Source organism: Desmodus rotundus, chromosome 5, assembly GCF_022682495.2.
Source record: "Desmodus rotundus isolate HL8 chromosome 5, HLdesRot8A.1, whole genome shotgun sequence".
Taxonomy (NCBI): Eukaryota; Metazoa; Chordata; class Mammalia; order Chiroptera; family Phyllostomidae; genus Desmodus; species Desmodus rotundus.
Genome location: NC_071391.1, coordinates 39,050,397 through 39,072,129, shown reverse-complemented (window position 1 = coordinate 39,072,129; position 21,733 = coordinate 39,050,397). Strand labels below are relative to the sequence as shown.

Sequence of the window (21,733 nt, the reverse complement as noted above, 5' to 3'; positions counted from 1 at the left end):
CAATAATTATACCCCAAATCCTTTCCCAGCTATTATCCTCAAGATGTATTTCTGTTTTCTCAGCCTCACACGTGCTTTTTTTCTCACTCTCCTCTCTCTCTAATTTAATAATGGCTAATTCATTTGAAACCATGAATGAAACAGCCATATCCTTAATCTGGTTTTTGCCATAGGGCTGAGTTGATGTGGGTTCAAGTGAAATTTTATTGGTTCTTTTTCACTTAAAGCTCTTTATAGTCTTACTGTTCGGGGTTTAAAAGCAGTCAGATTTTCTAACCCTTCAGTGTGAACACTATTTTTTTCCTTTCTGCTTCCAAATTTCCAATTCTTTGCTGAGTGCTTTTTTTCTTACAATACCTTGCCAAAGTCAGCCAAAAAAAGAGTTCACATACTCCAACACTGACTCTTCCCAACCACTTCTCCCAGAGAGATGCTGCCCGTGTGCTTACCCTAAGGTATCATGGGTAACCAAATATTTTTACCAAATATTTTTGTTTGACTCAACATAGGTCACACTATTTCCAACCGCTGATACCACTTTCTTATTTCTTGCCACTCGACTGCTCAGCCAGTGCTTCATATTTTGAAAATTTGTTATTAAAGCACCCCAGTTCTAATTTAAATGTAGTCAGGGTAAGCTAGCTGCTATAACCGATATTTCTGAATTTCTGTGGCTTAATACACTAAAATTTTGGGTTTTGCTCATATCACAGTTGAGTGCTGTGGGTGCCCATGTCAGAGTTGGGTGCTATGAATGCCCATTCAAAGATGCAGCTTCCGCCTAGTGGTTCTGCCATTTTCGCTGGCCTCAGGCCCTCTAATGCATCCTCTGAATTTGGTAAGAAAAGAGGGAAATATAGAGGGTGTGCAAAGTATTGGGTAAAATAGTTTCTAGGAACCTAGATCTGGAGAGTCTACATTCCCATACAGCTAGCTGCAAGAAAGACTGAAAAATGCCATCTAGCTATGGAAATTAAGTTGGTAGAAATTCAGAGGTCTCAATCACAACAAAATGTATTCGTTTAAAAAAAAAAAAAAAGCCATAGTCCAGGAAGGTACAGGAAACTGGGATCAGGAATGAGGAAAGGGAGAAGAAGGGGAAGAACTGATCCAGCTGCTGGGACTGGGGACTACGGGCTTGCTTCTGGGAGACACTGATGGCCAATGGGATCTATTTAATTCAGGCTCAGCTCCACAAAATGAGGAGGCATTTAGCTGTTGCCAAAGGTTTGGAAATGTGCTTTTATTTTCATACTCAGGCATGTGACATTCTGTAGTTCAAAGCTAACACACCTGTGTGAGGCTTAACAACATATGGAACTGACAGCCAATGCTACACGAGTCCAGCATCTCCCTCTCCTTTCACTGTGCCAGGCTGCACAGAGGGAACAATACGTATTGACTTTCTAGCTGGAAAATGAACGTCCTTTTAGGAGGCGACATCAGCAATGGCACAAACAACACATCACTCAGCAACTGAGAATAGGCACCCAGGGTCCTGGGGCTAAGCAGAAATGTCAGACTTCAGAGGCATGTTGAGGGGAACTTTTATTTCAGATCAATATCACTGTTGAAAATACAGGGCCCACTTCGCTCCATTTCACTGCTGCTTTGGCAACAGTACTACCCGCTTCAGGTCAACCTTTGCTTTTCAGAAAAGAAATAGCGATGAGTACTTTTTCAGGAATAACCTTGGAAATGTGGTTACTCTTATCTCCCTTCTTTTCCTCAACCTCACATACTCTCAGAGTAGTTTGGGTGAGGGCCTAGTCTGGGAGTACTCTTGCGAGCCTGTCTGTGGAGAAACTGGAAGTTCAGGAACTCACTGCACACCCTCCCCTGGCCTTTGTCTCAGCTGGAAACAAAGGTGGGAACCCTGTGGTCAAGTGGACAAGAGTCCAGCTCAGCCTGGTCCTTCTTTAGGAGAGGCTGAGACTGGACGTTGCCAGCCGAGAGCCCTGTCCTACAACCGCTCTCTCAAGGGCTCTGGTTACAGCCTGTCTTTGGCTCTGAGGGCCTAGAGCTCCTTCAGAGTGTCCAGTCTCCCTAGAAGGGGCAGGATAAACCACCCATCCCTGCCCCCAAAGTCTGTCTGCCTTGATCTGTACCTCTTTACCTTAATGGCACATCCTTGGTCACCCTGGCTTGGGCTTCTCTCACAGTGATTTTCTAGCCACTGTAAAGGATGTCCCCCTTAAATCAACCGGCTGCTTTAACATGGGGACTAATCTAGGTGGGTCTTCTGAAAGGAGTGGTTGCATCAAGCCTCCTTCTTGAGCTTGGAAAAGATGCTGCTAGTTAGGCCTCATTTCTGTTCTCAGAGTAAACTGAAAAATATTAGAATAAGTTGAGGCTAACAAATATTTTCTTATTGATGATGATGCTGGTATTAAGAAGTATGCAAAATGTCACCTGTCCCCAGGCTGCTCTCCACCACCTTGGAGGCTCTCTCGACTTTTGACCAACATTTGATGGCAACCTCCCAAGCACTGGCCACCATGCTAGGCCCTTACCCGGAGAATGGGTAAGACATGGTTCTTGTCTTTGAGGAAAAAATGCTAGGGGAGAGAGACACATAAATAGGTCATTGTTATATGCTGTTGTAATGGTCAATGGTGAAGATGTTTAAAAAGTACCAGAGAGCACAGAGGAGGGTGTGTCCTGTTGTGTGGGGAGGAGTGGGGAGTTGGAGGGAGGTCATTAAAGCCTCTTTAGAGGAGGTGGTTTTGCCCTTGGTCCTGAAGAGTGACCAGAGTAACAGAGAATGGCAGAAGAAAAACTAGTGGGTGCAGGAACAGAGCTGTGAGAGAAAACAGGTGAGCCTGGGAACCAGCAATGGTTTGGAGGTGCTCAAGGACTGCTTGCAGTGTGGGACTGGAGTGCAAGGCGTGCAGTTAGGAGGCCACGGGAAGAGGCAGTCTGGTGCAGTGGTTAAGAGCACAGCCCCTGGGCCAACCTGGGGTTGAGTTCCAGCCCCATGATTTGCTAACTTGGTGTCCTCGGAGAGTTTTTGTGTTTTTCATGCTTCAGTTTCCTTATCTGAAAATGAGAAGAGTAATATGCACTTCATAGTTTTTGTTTTTCTTGAGGAATAAATGAATTAATAACCTATATTAATACCTAGAGCCGTGTTTGTCCCGTAGTAAGTTTTATATTCTGAATATTAGCAACAAAAACAACTTCAACAACAAAACGAAAACAAAAGCAAAACAACAACAGTAAAACCCACACAGAAACCAACCCCCCCCCCAAACGGATGAGGGGCGAATGAAGGCTGTGAAGGTGGAGCGAGAAGTCAAATTGAAGGGGGGATGTGCTCTGTCAGGGCTCTGCTAGGCAGTTGGGGATGCTCTGCAACAAACGTTAGAGCTGGAAACTCCATTCAAACGGAAGCACTAGGGTGCCACTGAGCACTTGCATGTGGGCGCACGGAAGCTGAAAGCACGCCGTGTCTCCTCATTCACCCGAGAAGTGGGCTGACTGCTCCCAACGGGAAGAGAACAACCAGGGAATAGTCTGTGCTGTACAGCAGCTTAGTATTAGTACCTGAAGTGGAGACCAGCAAGTTCACCATTGAAGCCATGAGTTTTCAGTGTTTTTCAAACATCTTAAATCCATGTACAGAGCTTATTAAGCAGGTACCTGGTGACTGCCCCATACTTAGTGAAAATCGGTGGGTTGGCTTTATCCAGAGCACCCAGAGCACATGTTTGGGTGGTTGTTGGCTTCATGCACATGTGTGGTATATGTGTTGTGTGTGTACAGATGCATATATATTAATTCACATCTTCCCATCGAATTTCAAGCACTGAGCTAAACTCAGCCTAAATATTTTTCTGAGAAACCTGTCATACTTCTGTAAAGAGAAACTCTGATTCCAAAGCAGCAGAGAGAGAGTCAGTGAGAATGAGATGGGAAATGGGAGGATGTTCATGTTGTGACTCCAAATTCTAGGCCTGATCCTTGGGGTTGGAGTTAGACTTTAGGCAAAATTCTTCCTGATTTCCTACTGCAAAGAGGAAAGGGGGGCAAGTGAGTTTCTTACTGTCCCTTGTAGTGAAGGTGTTTTATTTCTTCTGGCCATCTGAGCTAAGGGCAGGTGACCTTCCCTTCCATTAGAGTTCCTTGGTGAAGGTGACTTCTTCATCCACTGGCTGCTTTCCCAGGGCAGTTTTGTTGATCCTCCAAGAACATCACGTACTATGTGTGAATAGCTCCCACAGAGGACCCAACTGTGAAGGGACCCCTGCTCATTCCCTGACGGGCCGATGGTAGCATGCCCACACCCGGGCCAACAGCACTACAACGTGGGGAAAGGGTGACGGGCTTGTGCCGGAGCAGGGCGCTGGCTGGATGCCAGGTTTCCTACTGCTCTGTAGGCTGCTCATGCTGGAGTCCTGAGTTCCACCAGGAGTCCCTCTGGGATGCTGAGCAGGTGGATCTTCCAAGGGGCCCATCGGCCTGCTCCACACAAGAGTTATAGGAATTGTACAGCCCCAACACAACAGTCAAGACCAGCATCGCCGCAGCCATCATCCAGATGACTTGCCAGTGCTGACACAGTTTGGGATACATGACTTGTAAGAAATGAACCAACTCTTCAAGTTTGCTGTCAAATGAAAAAATAGATGGAGGGTTTAGTATGTTGAGCACATATATGATGCCCAGACCCATACTTCTCTGTCTGGAATATATTCCATGCTATCTACAGTAGTGGTTCTTACACCCAGCAGTGTGTAGTCACTTGGCAGCACTTATTCAAAATACGCAGGCCTCCTGAATAAGAGTTTCCAAAGGTGTGCTCTAGGAATCCAGTTTAAAGTTTCCCCAGATGATTTTGATGCCACCAGTCCAGAGCCTTGATATTGTGAGCTACTGAGATACAACGCTCTATTTACTTGTTTGATCAGTGACCCATTCAAACACGCTCTCGCCTGTTCACGCGATGGTCACAGACATATGAACTCTTCCAAACCCCACGATACAAGGTTGGCTGACCCTCCCCCCCCATGCATCCAGACAGGATCAGCATCTCTTCTGCACTTAGAGGTGTTAGTGATCAGTTCCAAGTCCTAATCTTTATCTGCCTCCATGTTCAGGTATATAGTTTGTTGTCCTCACTTCCACATCTGACTATGTCCAGAGTGGAAGGATTATGCTAAACTCCTAGAAGACTCTTGATGTCAATGATAAATGACAAAGAACCAGATCAACCTCAAGTTCACTTCAAACCATCCCGGGGGCAACCAGAAGACTAGTAGCCTCCAGTAACATTTGGGTGGCTTATTCAGGATGTTTTCTCAACCCCATTAATTTTCATTTCCTAATTTTCCCCTCGTCCTCTTTCTCCTCATACTTTTTCCCCTCCGCTTTGCACTCTCTATTTTCTCTTTTCCCTTTCATCTCTGTGCTCCTCCATTTTTTTCCTGGTTCACTCCTCTCTTTCCAACAGTCTTTCAACTTTTCCACTCTTTGTGAACTAGTGAGAAGACTTTTGTCAGAAGGCCTACTTTGAAGAGTCTATTCTTAGAGCTCTTTGGAGATGCCATGGACACATTTATTAACCTAAAATTTCTTCCTGTTTCAGATCCCAGATCTATTTCAATATCTATCTATCATCTATCTATCTATCTATCTACCTAGATATAGATATTGAAAATAAGACTATCGAGGATCACCTAATAGAGGAGATGAGAAAAGTGACGGGGCCTCCTGAAGACCTTGAAGTTCATATAGACACTGAAATATGCTATTTGCTGAGAAGTAGGGAGCTCTACTAGAGTTAAGAGAAAAAAGATGCCATGACAATGGATAAAATGACTCAACAAATAACCTCTCTAGAAGGGGACCAGATACTCATGAGTGCCTGTCTCAGATGCTAAGCTAAGGCACTGATTGGTTTCTTTGCCATGTGGGAACCCTCTGGTGATCATTTCAGAAACAATTAAGCAAAGCAAAACAGTGAGCACATTAGCTAAGGTGAAAGTCATCAGCTATTTTCACATCTGTTGGGAAGGGAGAGCTAGAAATGGAAGCTTATTTTCTTTCAGCTTTATTTAGATTCTTTAGTTTCTATGTAGATATAATTGGATGCAAAAATGCAGTCTTTCTTTTGGGCTGCATTTCCATGCTCAAAACAAACTGCTATACTAGTGAGGATGCCATTCTAGCCCCAACCTTATGTTGGACAGCAAAGGAGAAGGTCAAGATCTGGCTTTGTGACCCTTAGCTGGTCACCCACTTTCAGCCAATAAAAGAGGTTAGAAATAGAATTTGATTAGAAATAAAACTCCTTGGGAAATCAATTTTTGGTGGTTCTGTATTCAACCCACCCCTTCCACGGGGAGGGGTGAAGTTTCTTCCTCTTCACCTGAGCCACAAGAGAGAGGCTTCAGGAATGCTGCTTGGAGAGCTCGATATGTGGCAGTAAGAGGGAGACAGTGGACTGTTGTGTGTGACTCACGCCTGAGAAATCTAAGGAGCAAAGATCTCTTTGCAGCATCAGAGTTGGGGGCCATGATGGGGAAAACTATCCTCCCACCAATAGTGGGCCAAAGGTATATATTTCACCTCACCTGGATATAGTCAGGTGAAGGAGAGCTGGTGTGGGATGTCATGGGTCCTGTCTGGAAATGCTACGGAGAAGCTGCACAATGAAGGTATACTTCTAGATGCCCAAGGACCAAGAGAATAATTTTAAGTAGGCAGCTGGAAGAGATGTATTTAACCTCATAAAGGGACCTGACCCCGAGAGCCTGAGCAATGGTGTGAACATGTGTGATGCTGGGTGGGAGGAGTGGTTTTCTCCGGAGGTCTCATACAGCAAGATTCTGAACAAAGTCAGGAAGTCAGCCTGGAGCCCTGTCACCATAATAAGAGTCAAATAATGCCTTTCCTAACCCCCAGCTAGATTCCCATTTTCAGCGTTAACCGGAGAGGCCAGGCACTGTGTTAGCAAAGCTGGGGTGGAGGGCAGGAGTGCAAGCAGGAGACGGGGAGAAGCCGAGCTCTCCGTCCCCATGGCACAGTTCCTTCCCGAAGCAGACCAGAGCTGGGGGAAGACCTGGCCATTTTAATCACTGAAATGAGGTTATTCCTGGGACCTAAAATTGACCAGAGGGCTTACGTTTTCTGAGAGTTATTGGAAATGAACTTACTATCATGTTAGGTCCATAAAACAAGTTTGAACAGGTGGGGGGGGAAAGATAAAAGTTTTTGACACGAGACAGACAGTTGCTGTGGGTGTCATCAAAGCAGTGGACAAGAAAGCAGCTGGCACCGGCAAAGCCCCCCGAGTCTGCCCAGGAAGCTCAGGAGGCTAAAAGAGTATTATCCCTGACACCTGCCGCAGTGGTGGAAGAACAGTTTCAGTACTCTGTCTCAATTAGCCGTTAAGGTTAATAGTAAAAGACTGGTTAATGATTACAATGCACCGTAAAACCTTCAGAAGGAAAGGAGAATGTTTTGTGGACCATTTGTTTTGTATGTGTGTGGCAGTTTTTAAGTTATTAGTTTTTAAAATCAGTACTTTTTAATGGAGACAACTTGACCAAAAATCTGTCAGAATTTTGAGACCCATTAAAAGAAAGCTTAATGAAAAAATAAATAAAGTTTTCTGTTGCACCTTATGGGTCTTACTTGTTCAATGTGTTACTTAAGTGTCAGAAGACTGTGTTCTCTGTTTTAATATGGTTAAGATGCTGGATTGATTCACCAAAGTTCATTTCAGCTGATCCTCCAGAAAGTAGTATTTATAATAGATTACATTGTTATATATTATTCAACAGGGGAGATATTCAGACAAAAAGACTTTAGTGTTTGTTGTTTAATCTCTTAAATAAGGGGTCAGCTGCTGGGGTTACCTCAGTGTTTTGTTTGGTTTTGAAATTCACTAAGGAGGACAAGGAACTTTGAATGACTTCAGACCTTGCTGGTTGGTGAGAGGGCAAAATTTCTTGGGGAAATCTCGGCTGAATGCAGGTGCCTGCAGGCAACTGGGTGTGTAAAGGACTCAGACAAGAATGTAATGCTCCGCACCGAGGACAATAGCCCTCAGGGCTAGTCTGGCTTGGGTCACAGTTGAGAGAGGGACTCTTTAACTTTGAGTGGGCAGTTTATATGATACCAGCGTCAGTCGTCATGGAAAAGATGATGCCACACTGCTGGGCCCCCAAAAGGTGAAGCTAAGCCCCTGTGCTGAAGGACAAGGACCCTCCTGAGGCTGTGCTGCTGGCCAGTATCCATCACCTGTGGTAAGACATGCAAATCTGAAAAGGAGCCAAGGTTGGAGAGAGAACGAGGCCCCTCAGGATCAGTGGGACAAGAGGACACTCTCAGATCACGGATGCAAAGGGCAGCCATTTCCTTATGCTGTGGACCAGGAGCTGTACAGAGAGGGGCCCTGGCACAGCCTTCCTTTCCCGGGGTTTCGTGAAATGGGAGGGAGCTGCTAATCGTCTGAGATCAAATTAGCTGGATAAGCACTCCAGCCCTGTGCTTTGTATAAACCAGACTGTTTACATTCTATGTACTCTCTCTGTTTAGTTCTCTTTTGTTCTTTCTCAGTGTTTGGAAATGTGTTAGAAGTTCCAGCCCGTGTTAGCTGTATTGAAGGGAGCCAAAGGAAGAGCTGTTGTCTTGGCCTGGGCCTGAGTGCATTAAAGGGGAGGAAGACATTGTGGTGGTCTGCAAAATAAGAGCAGAGGACCCCGAGAGAGAGAAGACATAAGGAGAACAGAATCCAGCTGCTTAGACTAGGGGTGGTGCTTTCATTGTTAAAACTTGGGGGTCCTTTCATTAGGAGAGATGGTGTGTCCAGGCAGAGGTTTGTTTTCCACGGTGAAGCATTTTCTCTAGCTCTCCTAGGTAACTCTTCCTGTGAACATTGGGGTTAATTCATGTAGGCTGAGACCTCTCACTCCAGTTGAATCTTCCACTGGCTGGGCCCTGTTGGTTGTTCCTATGTGCTTCGAAGCATACCTATCTCACATCCAGTATTCATTTTATTACCTTACTTGTTGCATGCATGTGATTTCCAGAGTCTGCCAGCAATGAGGCACAGACACATACCCTGTCCCATAAGTTTAGCAACATAAGTTTAACATAAGCAACATAAGTTTAGCAACTCGTTAGATAATTAATCATTTTGGCTGGAGCCATTCTTGACCTTATGATAGGCTGTGGGTCTAAAAACATAGATTTTGGTGAAGTGTTCCAAGTTTGCTGCAACCACATTTTTAAACATCAAAATTCAAGACTCCTGGTTTGAATGTACTAATAAACACAATAGGGTAGAATAGATGAAGTTGGGGCGATCATTAAAATCTAGGTCAAGGTGCAGGATCTATACTATCTTTAACTGCATGTTGTATATGTATACATTTTTCCAGATTTAGAGAAAAATACTTGAAATTTAAAGTGTATTTTAAAAGCCTCAAGTATTGCCAATCCAAAGTGAAAACACCGTCCAAATGACCGAGCGTGTTTGATTAGCAAGGAGGAACCTGTTGGAGACTCACCTTTGCCACCAAGCTGAGTTTATCCCTTACACCTTTCTGTTCTCCCTGCCTCTGTTCTTATATATGTTTTTTAAAAACCTCTAGGGCTTCAGGCCAGCTCCCTTGACCTTGGATCTTCCATGGGGTTGGCTGGAAAAGGAGCTAACTGTAGGTGGGCCAGAAGGGACTCCAGTCAGGGTCCCTGGCAGTTAATTTCTTGGCTCCTGACTACAGCCCCACTCCACGCCCCACCACCTCTGACCTCTCAGCTCTTGCAAACATCCCCTTATTAACTCTTTTGGCTCTTTGGGATTTCCTCTGCCTCCTCCCCCAGCACGAGTGACCTCCTGGTTTCTGTAGGTTGCTCATTTGGGCCCTAGACCAACTGAGGCCCTGGACTGGCACCTGTAGAGATACTGTGCGGTTAATGAATTGTGACCCGTTTCAGCAATGGCAAGGGCTCCAACCTGCTTCTCTGGTCCTTTCCCTCCTCCTCAATGTCTTCTGCCTCTTCGGCTTCCTCAGGACTCTCGCTCTTCCGTTCTTCCTCCTCCTCTAGTTCTTGAAGCTCTTTGGTCTTCTTTAGACCTTCCTGGTATCTGGAAGGCAAAAAGGAACAATTGAGTCTGGAAAGGCCAGGCACAGAGCATCCTTTCCTGAGGGGACTTGAGCACCTCCAATAATTACGCACTTCCCGTGGTTCCACACAACAGGAAAAAGCTGGGAAGCTCCAGTGAATCCTGTGGCTCATGTCAGTACGATTTCCCCTCACTCTCAGTCATCCTTCCTGTTTATGAAAGTGTGACAATACCGACAGGGAAAAATGTGCCTGGGTTCTTGTCCTACAGACCATTCAGTGGGGCTTAGATTGCATTTGTTTTCTACGTAACCTTGGTGCTTCAGCTCCTCACCTGTAAAATGGAGGGCGCCCTTCCTCTCACAGGTGCTGGAATGTTTTGAGGAAGTGTCAGGCTTGATCTAGGGAGGGTGATACCTGTCACACAGGCTTCTTGGGAAATTTTACTGAAGTGACAGGCATATAGCTTGACATAGAGTTGGACTCAGTAAATGTTTCCAAAGCCAGTGGAGGCATTTACCTTCACCCACTCTGCATACAGAGGACAGCTGTGGGTTCAAAGACAGGCTTTCTAAGAGAAACCCTTTTGATTTCCTTCTTCCAGGATCAATATTACACCAAGTATACATGTTCAGCTTGTCCTCCAGCTCAGTGCTTACGGCCAGCTCGGCTCAGCCGGGGCAATCCCGGGGTGGTGTACATGGTTGCCACACAGAGGCCCTCAGGTTTCACACCGGCGGGAGGCTATGTCTCCCTAGGAGCCACAGGGAAAGCAGCTCGGGATGCAGCACCCGGTCAGAGGTGATTCTCCACCTGCCTGGGCTTGGGCTCTGATCAGTACTCTGACAAGCCAGAGTCTCTGTTGAAGCTCAGTTAGAGGACAGTTGGAAGTGGAGGGGACTCCAGTTCACAGAAAGAAGGAAAGGCTGAGGCTGCCGTAGCAAGCAGAGCTGCAACTAGCTGCTCCTGGGCCTTTTTGGCAACAACATGACTCGTCTGGGTGCTCAGGAAGCCTCAGGCACCACTGAGAGGAACCCACCCAGAGCCCTTGATTTTCAGATCAGTCTGGGCAGTAATGTTCTGGTGGCTTTTTGCCTAAAAAAGAGAGCAGTCTTGTTATTGTCTGACCACACCCTCTCTCCCTGCTTCCTCCAGTTCTTCCTGTGGAACAGTACTGCTCTTTCCTATATAGTTCCTTACTGAGGCAAGGAGGTCCTGGGGCCACTGGCTGCTTCCCTAAATCCTCTAAGAGACAGGAAAGGCCTGTGGGAAGGTATCTTCTGAGACCTGCCAGGTGACCTCAGAGCAGCTGAAGTCTGACTCACCTCTTGTTGAAACCTTCTTCTTCCATCCCGGTCTTGGTCTCCTGGCTAATCTCCTGCAGGCAGCTTGGAGTTGGCATGGGAACCGAGGCATCACAAGCTGGGTCCCCATTTGTTTTTCCACTAGTGAGAAGAGGGAAGTACAAGGCGTCCTTTCAGGGACAGATTGGGCATCTGAAAACCAAACCATGTCTTTGGCCTGATTTCTGATCAGAGGTGAGGAAATTCATTGGACTGAGTTCATTTCAATCCTTCTACCTTGACAAGATTTATAAAGGCCCTAGTCCATGAATCCTCCCTAGACCCCCAAACATCAAGTTCTGCATCAGTTCCCCCTTTTCCTCGTGCTCCCGAGTCTACTTTACTCTTATCTCAGGAGATGCTGTGGGCGGACAGACAGCTATTGGGAACTTGACAGCACCAAGACGAGGAAGGTGGAGACAGACCAAAACAGTCAGTGTCATTCCATTCCTGTGTCCATCTTCTGCTTCATTCATGTAAATATCTACCAAGTACTGAGTCACAGGCACCTTGTAATGTGCTGGGGATACATACACAGAGCTTAGAAGGGAAAAAGTCAAAAAAAGGGGGGGGGGGCAAGAATATCTAATTCATGACAAGTTGTGATAACTTTCTGTACAGTATCAGAAAATAATGAGAGAATCTGCTTAAACTGAGTGGTCAGAAAAGGCCTGAGTTTGTGTAACTGAAGCACAGACTAAAAGATGAGAAGTCACTTATATCTACAACAGAGGGAAGATCAGTCTAGGCAGAGGATGCAGGAGGTATGAAGACCCTGAGACACAAAAGATGCAGAGACGCTTGAGGATCTGAAAGAAGGGCAGTGGGGCAGGAATTAACTTTGGGACAAGAGGCATGTAAGTGGAGATATCAGGTAGGTAGTTGGATATACCAAAGTTAGTTAGAGAAGAGCTCTAGGCTGGAGAAATTTTGGCATCATCATATAATCTAGATAATATTTAAAGCAAGCCAGGTGAGTACAAAGTGACTCTTGGATTTGATAACATGAAGGTCAAGAGGCATGATCTTTGATGAAATGGTGGAAGCCCAAAACAAACTGGAATGGGCTTAGGAAAGAATGGGAGGTAAGAAAGAGGAAGACATAGACACAAGTGTTTGACTAGGAAGGAGAAAACAAGAGTGTGTTGGGGGATTGCATAGCTAAAGAAGTGGGTTAAGGGATGAAAGCACATTTGAATGTGAGTAGAAATGGTCCAGTAGAGGAGATGAGAGAAAGAGGATAACCAAAGGAACACATGGTTTGAAAAGGGAAGCAGAGACAGACCTTAGAAAGACTGAGAAACCTCCTCGGTTAAAACAAAGAGAGGACGGTAGGTTGTAGGTTGTAAGATGGCTGGGCAGTGCCAGGAGCCCATTTGAAATATGGGATCACATGTTTAAAGGAAGGATGCTGATGGCAATGCCTTCCCTATGGATGCTGCAGCCCTCCTTGGTAACCAGAGTCCCAATAGGAGTCATGTCGCGGAGGAACCTTCAAACAGGGCAGAAGAGCAAGCAGAGCTTTTCAGCCAGGACTCTGAAAGATCACAGCTGCCACCCTCTCCAACCCCTCAGACAGGCTCTGTGAGTGAGGCTTCCATCTTCTTCTCATTCTTGGCACCAGTCTCTCCTCTCTTACTTTCCCTCAGACCTTGTAAAATTTACATTTCATCAGGCTGGAAACCAAAGCCCATTGTGAACAAGAAAAATAACACTCCAAAAATATCAGCTATTCATAACATTTCTCCTTTTGCAAATTACATTATCCACTCCCTTCCATGTGACCTTTGCCTAATGTGCAGTTTCCTATTTGTCCAAACAACTGGAGCAAGAGCAGAAAAACAGCCACAGCCAAGAGTAGGGAAAGTAATTCTTTTATTACATATATATTAGAAATAGAGTATTGGTGTCAGACTTTTAATTTCCCTAATCGACAGCTGTCAGCCTTAGCGGTCAGTGATGGCCATGTCTGAAGGAAGACGGTGTAATGTAGAGGAAAGGCACTTGCCTCAGGCAGACGGGTTCAAACCCCAGCTCCACCCCGTGTAGATTACTTGAGTATCCTGACCTGCAGATTCCTCAACTGTCAAATGAGGATAATAGCACATCCCTGGATGTAGTGGTGGAAGAATTAATGAAGAAATATAAGTAAACTTTCTGCAATGTGGTACTCAACAAATGATATTATTTATTATTAGTTATGCAGGAAATTTATTGGTAAATTTGGGGAGCAGTTTGAGGTTCTTCCAAACCTGTTCCATAAAAAAAACCCAAGCTGATAAATTACCAGGTGACTTTTTTATTTCTTCAGGGGAGAACTTGGTACAGATTACTGACACTTCAGAATCAGAGGAACCCTAAGTGTGACTTTAAAGTATGGCAAAATTGATGTAAGATTGCTTTAATAAGCTTCCCACGTGTGTGTATATTGTGTGCTATAACACACTCATACACCTTCAACTTTGCTGACCAAGTGATGGCAAACAGTTTCACTGTCCACAGGTTAATGGTCGGTAGAGACTAAAACTTTCCTTCATAGAGCCTGGAAGCCCATTTCGACCACTTTTTAACATGTGGATCTTTTGTCCAGGGCCCAGATCTCCCAGGTTGACTTAATTGCCCTCTTCAATTCAACTCACCTGTGGGTCTTTAGTTCTTAACATGCTTTCAAATACATTCTCTCTCTTGACCCTCCCAATCAATGGTAAGAAGAGCTATTTATCCAATTTATCAGGCTCTGTGCTAAGAGTTCACTAAGACTCATGAATGACCCTTATTGGGATAAGATAGGTAATACTATTGTTCTCAGTTGGACTGGCAAGAAAACAAAGACTCAGTGAGATTAAATAACCAGCCCAAGATCACATGATCAGTGTTTTGCAGAGCTCAAATTTGATCCTATGCAGTCTGACATTTGCCCATTCTCTTAACTGCACTATATGCAACCTGTGTGAGGGATTATCCCATTTAAAAGAGAAACCTAAGCTCAGGCTGAATAAGTGATTTGTCTAAATTCACATTATTGGTGGTTGGTGGACCTGGCTGGGACTCTCCTTGGTCTTATACCTTCATGTCAAAGTACACTTTCCACACATCCTGAGCCCTCATTTCAACAGAAGTCTTTTCCTGGGGCTCTGAGCAGTGTGAGGGGGTACAGTGTACCTGCTGAGTGAAGCCATGGCTGATCTTATGCTGGGTCATGGCTTATGATGTGACCCTTCTTTTAAAAGTTGCTTGTTTAGAATAAGAGATGGGCTAAAAGAACCTCTGGTTTAATACTGGGGGTAGGATGGAAAGTGGGAGAAACATACCATATGTAAAATGTTTGCTGTTATATTCTGACGTCTAGGTTGAGCTTATAGTTGCTGAAATATCTTCTCCAACTACCTGAAAGTTTCTCCTTGTGTGTCTTTAAGATTCAACTCAAATACCTTTTCTTCTGTGGAATCTTTGCCAATGTTTCCCCCTCTCCCACAGTGTGATTAAAGTTGATCTCTCCTTCCCTCTGTGCCCTTTATTACACTTCTGTTATAGCATAATTTGGAGATAGGGTATTTTTATGTTATTTATTTTTATGTTTTATATGTATATATCTCCATCTCTCAATGTGGCTGTGATCACAGGCAGAGAGGCTGTGTTTGAGTTAGAATAGTGCTTGGCCCAGTAAGTACCTTTAAGTGTTTGCTGAGCTACATTGACTTTACTGTGGCCTATTAATCTTGTAAAATGGGCAGGTCCTCTCTGTAAATGGTTATTTCCTGAGAACCTAGGGTTTGGGTTGAGCTGATGGAATCTCTGTTCATGGCTGTAAACTTGGAGCTGAGAATAGCCTGTGCCCACCCTAGGGATTTCTGGGCCAAATGCTCGTGGATCTTGGCATCTATTCCCAGCCTGAAATTTTGAATGCTTTTTTTCTGGGATGATTTATGAAAATGAAACTTGTCTACGGCCATACCACCCTGAACCCGCCCAATCTAGTCTAAAAATGAAACTCATTGTTCTCTTATGTCCACCAGATCAACAATGTTTGTCATTACGCTCACTCTCGGTGACATGAAGGCTATACAGTCAAAATGTGCTGTTTGGCAGGTATATTGGAGTTTATTTTTTTCCAGGTGGTAAACAGTAGTTAAAAGTGACCACTATACTTACAAATGTACAGATCTTATCTTCTGGGGCTGAGCAATGTCTCTAACCACTCCTGCTGCCACAGCTCCCTGAGACAAGACCAGCCCAGGGGACCTGTGCTGGAAAAGCTTCCTCACCCCTATCACTCAGTTCTGGGTTCCTGGGGTCTGCTGCTAGTTGACTGGGGGCTTATTCATTCCAGAATACTATCAGCACAGGGGAGCTGCTCACTGTGTGTGTGTGTGATGTCATATGAAGCCTTTAAGCAATTTACTCTGGCTACTTTAAAAAAGTAGAAAAAAAAGGTTATTTTAGAGATTATGGTTAAAATTGCTCTGTGATTGATCAGATCAGTATAATGGTCCCTTTTATAAAACTAGTCCTGTATGTCACCTATCTCTGTGGCTTTGCTGACCGCCCCCCCTCTCCCCCGGTGAATGGCTCCACATATACCCTCACTCCTACCCCACTCTGCCTTCCACTCAATACCCAGCCAGTGACCAGGTCCTTTCACAAGAGCCCTTTAAATCTATCCTCTTCTCTCCAGGCATACTCGACATCTTTCTGTTCTAGCTGGAGAACCCGTTAAGAGGTTAAAAGCATGAATTCTGCTGTTAGCTGTATAACCTCAGTCCAGTGACAATTTCTCTGAGTTTCCGTTTCTTCATCTGTAATAGGAATATTAATACTGTATCTATCTCATGTGATTCTTATAGGATTAAATGAGATCATGAATGTAAAGCAATTAGGACGGCACTTGGTATAAATTAAGCATGTAGCAAATAATAAGAGTAATTACCATTATCATCCTCATTATTATTCCTTGACTCTACACTTACTCACCTTAGAGCCTGGAATATTGTTAACCTCTACTTCACCTAGTTAATATAATTTTCAGGTTTCACTGTAAAAGTAAATTCCTACAGAAAACATTTTCTGAGGCCCTCCCTCCCCCAACAATACAAAATCTGGGCTAAGGCGCTCATTTTTGTGTGTATTGTTTCCTTAGCAACCCGTACTTCCTTGAGACATCACCCATCACATTGCATTATAATGGTCATCTGTCTTTCCCATTAGAATGTGGGTACATTCTGGGTGCCTGGCTGATGGTCATTAATTGTCAAAGAAATGAAAGAAAGAAAAACAATGAATAAATAGCTCTTTCTACTTGTGAGACTGCTCTTGAGCTTTGTTCTGTTTTAATCTTTATGACACTTTGAATATAGTAGTAGTCCTCAATGCTGTACACCTGAAACTAATACAAGATAATATTGAATGTAAACTGTGATGTTAAACTGTGATTTTAAAAATTTTAAGAAAAAAAATTATATATATATATATACATATATATATATATAAATCCCCTCTTATCCATAGTTTCACTTTGTGTGGTTTTAGTTACCCATAGTCCACCACGATCCGAAAACATTACATGGAAAGTTCCAGAAATAAACAATTTATAAGTTTTAAATTGCACACTGTTCAGAGTAGAATGATGAAATCTCATGTTGTCCTGTTCCATCTTGTCCTGGAATTGAATCAGCCCTTTGTCCAGCCTATCCACACTGTATATGCTACCAGCCTGTTAGTCACTTAGCCGATCAACAGTCATGAATTAAAGGGACTATTTAATAATGGCAATAAACTGCAAGAATAGTGATGCTTGCAATTCTGATATGTCAAGAGAAGCCTTAAAGTGCTCCCTTCAAGTGCAAAGGTGAGTAGAGTACAATAAGGCATAGGGCCACGTGAACATATAACGTTTATTACGGTGTATAGTTGTAATTGTTCTATTTTATTTTTAGTTGTTAATCTCTTACAGTGGCTAATCTATAAATTAAACTTTATCATCTATATATGTGCATGTATGTGTGAAGAAACAGTATACATAGGGTTCAATGCTCTCTGCAGTTTCAGGCATCCACTAGGGGTCTTGGCATGTATTCCATGTGGACGAGGGGAGACTACTGTATCACTTTCTATATTTTTCTCTAAGTCTACATGTTCTTAGACCCTTGTCGAGTGAAGAGCAGTGTACTATGAAGTGACCTACAAAAACAAGGCTCAGAATTCTCTCAAATCACAATGGGCAGTGCAGTCAGCTCAGGTGTTTGCTTGAGAACTAGCCACAGGCAATTCAATTTTCTCATCTTCCACCTTCCTAGTCATTTCCCTTCCTGCTGAGTCACTGCATGTTTGGAGAAATGTGACATCTTTTTAACATCAAGCTGAACATAACAATCTAGAAAGTAGTGTATAGGAACTTATAAAGCATTGTTTCACTTTAACGATATGGAAAAGGCAGCTAGAATTGACGGCATTTGTGTTAGGACAGAAGATAGGAATGCATTTTCGCCCATGGATTGTCTCATTGTAAGTCTCTTAGCACCATGTTAAGTGTTTCCAGCTTCATGAATTCAGATAGAAATCACTTAGCACCTTCTAGAAATCCGCAGGGGGAAGCTGCCATTAGTCTTGAATCCCTCCTCTTTTGAATACTCCCAATAAAGCTTATTGGGAAGCTTTCTTCCCAATAATACATCTAGTTTTTTATTGTCACTCAGTTGCAATTGTCCTTTTTGCAGGCATCTGCATAGGCTGGGTGTATTCCCGACAGGGGAGTCAGCCACAGCATGGGCAACGTGCCAGGGCGCTCTCTCTGGGTAGCCTATAAGAGTGAGACATCTTTGTCACCATTGACATTCCTTGCCACTTCTGCTTTGGGTCTGCTACCTGTTGGCCCCAATTTCACACCTCACTTTTTCCTACCGAGTTTAGCGCAGGTTCTTGATGATCCCCACTGACTCCTACACAAGTCTCAGCTGGCTTGAACATTAGTTCCACAGGGTCTGAGCCCTGCCCCATCATGATTAGTCTCTTGAGGAGAGTGGGGACATAAATCTTCTTCCCTTATTAGCTCTGCAGGCCAAGAGCTGGAAGCAGAGCCATGTTGGGGGCCTCCCTGGAGAAGGGGTTGGTGTGTCCAAAGGCAGGATTGGAAGGGGAAATTTTAGTATGCTTCTCACTCAGGACATAAGTGCTGTTTCTATAGAAATCCATAGGCCATGATTCTAGGAACCTGATAAGATTCTTTAACCTTAGTTACTTCCACGTGGTTGTTAGTTTGTCGTCCCTTCGTAATTTCTTTATAGTGACCAGGAAAACAGGGAAACAAATGAACAAGAGTACCCTATACAATATCAAGGACCTGGAAGCTTATGCAGGGTAAGGTGGCAAAAAGAGGAAATGTTGGGAAAACTGCAAGACTAATGTGGGGTAAGCCACTGAGGGACAGGTTTGTGGTTGATATGCTGAGAGGGGAGGAAAACAGGCTACATCTGGGGGGTGGGGAGCTTGGGAACTTGTCTGTACTGAAAAGGGGCCCAACATAGACATTCCTTACCGGTCAGGCAAAACTATTCTAACAGCAATGAAATATAAAGGACTAAAGCTGTCTCAAGGCAAGGAGGAAGGAAGAATAGAGGTGGATGTTCTACCAAGTGAGGAAAGACACAAGGGGAACGTTCTGAGAGGTGGCAGCTGTGATCCAGATGTTTTCCAGCAAGCAAATGAAAGGATTAAAAAGCAGGTTGTAAACTCCTCCAAGTGTGTAGAAACAGCCTGCCTTGCCTCGCTGGGGATGAAGAGGCCTGCAAACTGCACAGACGTGTAGAAAAGTTGGGCACCGTTCACACTGTTGGTCGCCCATCCAGTTCTCCTCTCCTCCCCACTTCCTAACAGCAACGTGATTTTATTTAAGAATTTATTCTTCTTTACGCTGTCATTTTGCTTCATCGGAAGCTGGCCCTCTCTTTCCATCTCCAGGGGATAGTTTAAGACCATGATAACAATCCCATTCCCAAAGCCTGTGACTGATGTTTAGAAAAGGGCCATGCTCCAAATCAGCCAACAAGATAAGAAGGAAGGCTGAAGAAAGGCTTAAGGGTTCATTCCTGAGAAAAATACATGGGGAAAGATGGTCCCTTTTACTCTAGAAATTGCCAGGTCTGCATAGGATACCTGGAACTAGCAGCATTTGTCACAAGCCTCCTGATGAAGTCAATATATAAAGTGGGCAGACGCAGGGAGATTGTAGAGAGGCTGAGTTGGGTGCTGCTGTACCACACCCGGAGCAGCCCCTCCTCTGGACTTAGTTAGGCCCTTTGAGTTGGGCTTTCTTGTATCTGTAGTCCAGAGAGTCCCAACCAACAGAGAAGGCTTTGATCTCTAGTAGTCCCTTGACCTAAGCCACAGCATCTTCCTCGTCCAGGAATTTTTCAAACTAGGTCTGAAGTCTTTGTGGGCCTCAGAGTCCCACTTATCTCCCCTCGAACTTAATTTGCTTTCTGTTGCATTTGGGGAGTGAGAATAGGAGGAAAGGTGAATTGGGGACATTTTCCTCAGAGATCCCTAACGTTCAGAGGAAAAAGAACAAACTTACTTTTCTAGAAGTGCAGGCAGTGCTGAGGTGACGACAGGTAGATTGCCTTTCCCATTAGGTGATTCCGACTGAGTGGAAAACAGGAGACACAGAGTGAGGATTAGCTAGGAGGGAAGAAACCAGAGCTGCTGGGTGTCTGGTGATGCTGGGGATGCAGGGGCGGCTGCTGCTCCGCCTCTTCCGCTGTTCTCACTCCTCACACTTTCAAATCTTCATCTGAGACCAGGCATTTGCCCTCTCCTCAGGCCTCCTCTGTCCACGCTTCCGTGGTGTTCATTCCCTCCGGGGCACGTGCAAAACTTGCAACTTTTACTTTTCCTCTTCCAAGTTTTGTTGAGAGAAGAGTTTACATTTGAGGCCCCATTCTGGAGAGGAGCCCTCAGTTTTCCTCAGTCCCCGGTTTACTGACTTGGACTAAATACCGGCTCTCTGCCTATCAAACATGGGCCCGGGGTCCCTGGGACAGATTCATGTATGCCTGTCACTGCCCCAGAGATACAGCTCCAAGCCCAACTCTCAGGAGATGCCTGTCCTTACTAAACCCAAACCATCATACATTTCTTTACAGTAAATTCTCTAGGATTCCTACATTGTTTTGTTGCAATGGATTTGATTTAAGCAGTGGTTCTAATCTCTGACTGCACATGAGAATCAACTGGGGGAGATTTTTGAAAGTACTGATCCCACCCAGAATCTTGGGGTGGGGCCTGGGCATAGAATGTTTAAAAAGTACCCCATGTCATTTTCAGGTATAGCCCTGTTTGCCAACCCCTAGCCTAAGGGAATATATATATATATATATATATATACACACACACACACATATATGTGTGTGTGTGTGTATCTCCTTTATACACTTAGTGTAGTATGAGAAATAGATCCTTTGAAACATGCTAATTAGCCCTCCCTGAGTTCCTTTAAAATTTTTTTTAGGCTCCTTTGTTTTAGTGGATGATTTCGGAGTGTATGTTGATTTCAGAAATTATTGAAAAGTTCAAGGCAGGAGGAGGTGAAAGAAGTTGAAGAGTCACTGCTACCTATCGGCACAATAGAGCTTGCATCGGCTTTACCTATTGCTTACGCAGTCAGATTGTTTCCTTGCAGGTTGCTGCTAGCCGTGAGTGAGCAGGGCCATCAAGAAACAACTGGAGACAATTAGAAGTTTTAGATACGATTAACTAGATTCACAAAAACCTGGGATCTGGAAAATGTTATATAGGAATTGTCTTTGTATAGGAACTGTCTTTGTATAATCAGAGAAATGGATTTTTCTCTGATTATAAGTAATACACTCTTATTATAGAAATATAAAAAGGCAGCAAAAAGATAAAAATCACCTGTGGTTTTACCACTGCCCATAAATAACCATTATTATTCACATATATGCTTGCAGAATTTTCTGTCTACACACAGAAAACCATTTTAAAAAAACTACACAACAGAATTATACTTCATATACTATTGTAATTGCTTTTTACTAATAATTATGAAAATTTTTTCATATCAATAAATACAGGGTGGGGCAAAAGTAAGTTTAGAGTTGTGAGTACACAAGACACAGAGTTTATTCATGTATTATTGTTTATTAATTATTATTTTCCATACAACTGTAAACAACTGTAAACCTACTTTTCCCCACCCTGTATTCACATTCTTTTTTTAAAAAGATTTCATTTATTTATTTTTAGACAGAGGGTAAGGGAGGGAGAAAGAGGGGGAGAGAAACATCAATGTGTGGTTGCCTCTT

General features: G+C 44.0%; 1 protein-coding gene across 14 annotated transcripts in view; it reads right to left on the bottom strand.

The window, feature by feature from the left end:
- Nucleotides 1-2,732: 2,732 nt before the first annotated feature.
- Nucleotides 2,733-21,733, bottom strand: part of IRAG1 (inositol 1,4,5-triphosphate receptor associated 1) — a 112,635-nt gene continuing 93,634 nt past the window's right edge. For 13 of the 14 annotated variants that reach the window (XM_071221437.1, XM_053924977.2, XM_053924980.2 and 10 more), the window contains 4 exons: nucleotides 19,987-20,054; nucleotides 11,400-11,519; nucleotides 9,965-10,096; nucleotides 2,733-4,609 (listed from right to left, as the gene is read on the bottom strand). In XM_071221437.1, coding sequence (XP_071077538.1) covers nucleotides 4,366-4,609; nucleotides 9,965-10,096; nucleotides 11,400-11,519; nucleotides 19,987-20,054 — 564 coding nt within the window. In that variant the 3' untranslated portion in view covers nucleotides 2,733-4,365. Of the gene's footprint in view, nucleotides 4,610-9,964; nucleotides 10,097-11,399; nucleotides 11,571-19,986; nucleotides 20,055-21,733 lie in introns of those variants that run through there. The other variant, XM_053924978.1, reaches the window with a different exon arrangement.